This window comes from Capsicum annuum, chromosome 5 (genome assembly GCF_002878395.1).
Source record: "Capsicum annuum cultivar UCD-10X-F1 chromosome 5, UCD10Xv1.1, whole genome shotgun sequence".
Classification (NCBI taxonomy): Eukaryota; Viridiplantae; Streptophyta; class Magnoliopsida; order Solanales; family Solanaceae; genus Capsicum; species Capsicum annuum.
In genome coordinates, this window is record NC_061115.1 from 182309383 (window position 1) to 182314016 (window position 4634).

Below are 4634 nucleotides of genomic sequence, written 5' to 3' on the forward strand. Positions count from 1 at the left end.
TATTAATCATTGATCACTACTAGTTTTAGAACCAGTCCTACTCCTTGTATTAATGTGAGATTAGGCTGCAATGCTCTTGTAATCTTTACTATTTTTTCTTTTAACTTCCCAATTTGCCTTGGAGATAAATCTTCATCTCTTCCAATTTGGTCTATGTTTGCCTCCATGTCTGCATCTTCCTCTAGATCCTGCTTGTTCTTTTTTTTTTCTAAGAAAGATTATGTAGTTTAGGCACCTCCGTTACCTCCTTATTTCCATCTCCATCTTCTAACTCACCTTTCATCAATTATTCATTATTTTTATCACTATGCTTCTTGCTTTCCACATTCCTTTTTTTGGCTGTTGAGTTGCCTGCCTTTTTACTTGATTCAGTTGTTTCTTGATACAGATTATCTTTGTGGTGATCTCTTACTGAGCTTTGAAATTCTTTTTGTAACTCTTCCACTTTCTTTGTACTTCTATTGTCACTTTGTGGAGTTGTTGGTTTATTGTCTTCCTTTTCCCCTTCTTCTCTGTTAATCTTTTTATTTTAATCACTGTTCTTCTTCGCATCCTCTTTCTCCTCCTTTGGATAAAGTTCTGAATGTATGACATAACAGTCCTTTTCATTGTGTCCCTATAGCTTACATTCCTTGCAATACTTGGAGACATAATCATATCTTATGTGAATCCATTTCTCTATCACCTTCCCTGTTTTCTTCCCCATCCCTATGTTTATTCTCTTGGGAAAATCACTAAGTAGGTCCACCTCTACTTTGACTCTAGCACAGCTTGGCCTTGTTTTATTTTTAGTAGCTAAATCTACCTGCAAAGGCTTCCCAACTGTTGCTGCTAGTGTAAAAAAACTTTCTTTGCAAAGAAATTAGGGGGTGGTGAAGGAAAGGGTATTCATGTTATTGCAGTAGTTGTTTCCTCTTTCGGATTGAACATTGAATTCTATTTCAGAGTTCTCATTGAATATGACCAATAATTTTTGGTGATACAGAAATGTGGTTTTGATAGCAAATGGACATAGTCTTTAATCTTTGTAGCCCTTATTAAGACATATCTATTGTTTAAAAGCCCTATGTTAACTTCTCCCTTCAAATCACATTGTTTTGAGATTAAGCGCCTTAAATTCTCTATTTTTGGCCATCCATATGAATTTTTTTCAATAATAGCGTTTTGAAGATCTCCATTAATAATAATTTGGTTGATCTCTTCCTTCTCTCAAATAATACGTGGTTCCCCATGCAAATAAGATATTTCTTTCATTGGTACAGGTTTCTGAGGTTTGCTGGTGCTTTGGAACAAAGTTGCAAAAGAAGTTTTTAGAGCATGATCACTAGGTGTAGCTAGTTGACTAGTCTCCGTCATTGGAGGATGACCGACGGTCGTCGCGATCATTATTTCCGGCTAAAATTTGTATAGGCAAATTAGGGGTTTTCCTATTTTTTCGGAGCGTACAGTGTCATAAGAATGTTTACTCCTTTTGTATCATTACATGGGAACTTTATTGAGTATCTTTGTATTTCAAATCTTATTCTTTATACTGATACATCATGTCTTATCATGATACGTTTTTAATCAATATTTGTATATTTTTTTTCAAGGTTTAAAATTTATTGCAAAAAATTGAAAAAGAAAAATAACACCAAGAAAAAAAAAACTAAAGAAGAATGAATCTGGAAGTTGAACATGAAGAAGAATATTTCGAAAAAATTGTATTATTAACTAAATATCAATTTTTTGAGATATTTAGATGTTAATTAGAAGATCTACAAAGTAAATTACTCTTTGAGTGAGTTAATTACTGTTATTTTTTATAATTACAACGAATTAGTTATTTCTTAAGATATAACATTAATCATGTATCTCTTTTAATTATGTATCTGAAAAATTAAAAATGAATATTTTATAAAATTTTAAAAAAAATTAAAATAAAATATAACTATGAATAAATTAGTCGAAATCTATGTAAAACTCCCATAAAAACAATGCGATAGATAATTAGAGACCGAAAATAAAATATCTCCTTAGGAAAAGTCAAGTTTATTACAAATCAAGTTGCATTTGCACTGAATTTGAAGTTCATTTCATTTACCCAAAAACACAAAATGCAAGTGTACCTAACCTTAGTCAGATTCTAACCCTACATCTGACCCCAGATTTGTTATTATTTAAAGAGAGAAAAAAATAAGCTAGGCCACCTTTGTTGTGAACTAATTTCTTCTGGTTTCTTCTTTCCATTTTCTTCTTCATTTCAACTTTTCTCTTTCTAAATATGTACACAGCATTTTCTTCTACACTTTTATGTGCATCACAAAATGGTTTGTGACATAATGAATTTGTGTATTTAACTTAAAATCTTTTACTTCCTTTCTTAAAACCATGGGTTTAGAAGTGGAGGAATTAATTGAAAAGGAGAATTATGTATTTTCTTCTCATTTAATATCTTGTACAATTTTCTTACTTGATTCAAAAAAATAATAATTGAACTTTCATTAATTCAAGAAAGAAAGTGCAATCATCATGAAGAGAACTCGTAGTACTGATTCCTTGGGTGCACCATTGATGTCCATGTGTCAAAACACTACAGGTGCTTAGTTAATTATTTAAATTCCCTTGAAATTTTCACCTTTTTATTTTAATTTTTTTTTAATGTTTTCGTGAGATAATGACTCCTTTGTTTCAAATTTTCTAATTTAATGTCTCATTATATTTATTTTTTTCATTAATCAAGATAAGATAATTTTTTTTTTTCATATTTTATATCTTGTATTAATTATTTTTTAAAAAAATTAAATTGTAAACATCATATAATAGGTTTATTATAATAAATTAGACATGTTATTAATTATTTTTCTTATTCAATAAGTCATCTTAATTTAAGACGAATAATTTAAAAGGAGTATTTTTGATAATAACATGTCCAATTTCTAATTCACTTGAGTTACGATAAATAAATTTCTTAAAAAAAAATATAGAAGTTTTGAACTAAAATTATTGAGTTCTACGGTGATGCATAGAATTTGACACAATTAAAGCATTTTACAGTTTGTTTGGATTGTGGTTTTCAATGGTATGGTATGATTACTGTAAAAATTATGTTTGTTTTAATTATTTTCTAAAAAAGATAGTATGGTATGATATTATTTTATGATTTGATAATCATGAAATTAATTAATTTGTTGAACCATCAAGTTAGTGTTATGGCATGATTTTTTTTTTTTTTTAACTATACCCTGTATAATTTTGTTTAATCTAATCTTACTCTTTCAAAGCTTCTTTTTCCTTGCTCTTTTCTCTTTCCTTTCGAAGCTTTTCTGCTCCTTTCCTCTTTCGTTGTCTTCTTTTCTGCTCCTTGTACAAGTTGTTCTTCATCCTTCTGTCTTCTTGAAATTTTTTCACAATTGAAATATGTAAGGCTGAAATATGCTAGTCAACAGTGTCCAACGTGGAACTTCTTGAAAAGTTTTTCACAATTGATAAATCCCATATCCAATCTCAGCTCATCAGCATGAGCTTGATCAAATATTTTCTGGGCATGGACATGGGGCAGCCCTTTATTTCCAGCAAAAAGCATAAATTTATTGTTTTATTAATAATTTTTGATTAATTTAAAATTTATAATAATTAGGAGCATTTTAGTAAATTTAGCTCTTACCATATAGTATCATATCATAAAGCTAAACAATAAAACTATTATTAAATCACATACAGTCCATCCAAATATGGTATTGTACTGTACCATATCATATTGTACTAGACATTATGGAACCACGACAAACCACTATCCAAACAAGTTGAGTATAACAAGTTTTTTAAGTTGAACTTGAACTTTGATGTTGCTAAATAATGTTTTACTAGTAATAGTATAAATAATTTTTTTATAGCATGTTTTCACGGTAGTTTTCAAAGGAAGAGTTACATATTGTTATAGGTCATGTTTCAATAGATGACATAAATTTTCACGAATTATCTCCAATCTACTACTAGCTTTTACTATGTCTCTCTCATTATATATATTTGTGATTGTATTTTAGATGACCAAAACCATTGGAACAACCATATTTATTCAAGGGACTTTCAATCCATGTTAGAAGGCTTAGATGATGAAACAACATGTATAGAAGAATCCGGCTTTGGATCCGAGAGAAAACGGAGGTTGAAGGTTGATCAAGTGAAGGCATTGGAGAAAAATTTTGAAGTTGATAACAAACTTGAACCCGAGAGGAAAGTGAAAATAGCTCAAGAACTTGGACTTCAACCGCGACAAGTGGCGATTTGGTTTCAAAATCGTCGTGCTCGATGGAAGACAAAGCAATTGGAGAGAGATTACAATGTTCTCAAAGCAAATTTTGATTCTCTCAAACATAACTATGAATCTCTTCAACATGACAATGAAGCTCTCTTGAAAGAGGTATAATTTTAACATCATAATAAAGTTCAAAAGCTTTATTCAACAAGTTTGTATGGTCTTTGTGTTGTTGTGTATAAACTTGGTAGAGATCGATGAATATTTTTTCTAGCCAAGATACATATATTATTCACTGATTATGCATAAATTATATATCTGTCGTCTATTTTTAGTCTAAGCAGTTGGTTGGACAACTATTTAGGTTCCTTCTCTTGATTTGTGCCAATTTGACATC

At 29.9% G+C, this 4634-nt stretch overlaps 1 protein-coding gene across 1 annotated transcript; it reads left to right on the forward strand.

The window, feature by feature from the left end:
• Positions 1-2177: 2177 nt before the first annotated feature.
• Positions 2178-4402, forward strand: LOC107870975 (homeobox-leucine zipper protein ATHB-6; the record flags this gene model as incomplete). The annotated part of the gene is given in 2 exon segments (XM_047413285.1): positions 2178-2578; positions 4026-4402. Coding segments are annotated over 2 exon segments (444 nt in total), but the record flags the coding sequence as incomplete, so codon positions are not given.
• Between the last annotated feature and the right edge of the window lie 232 nt (positions 4403-4634).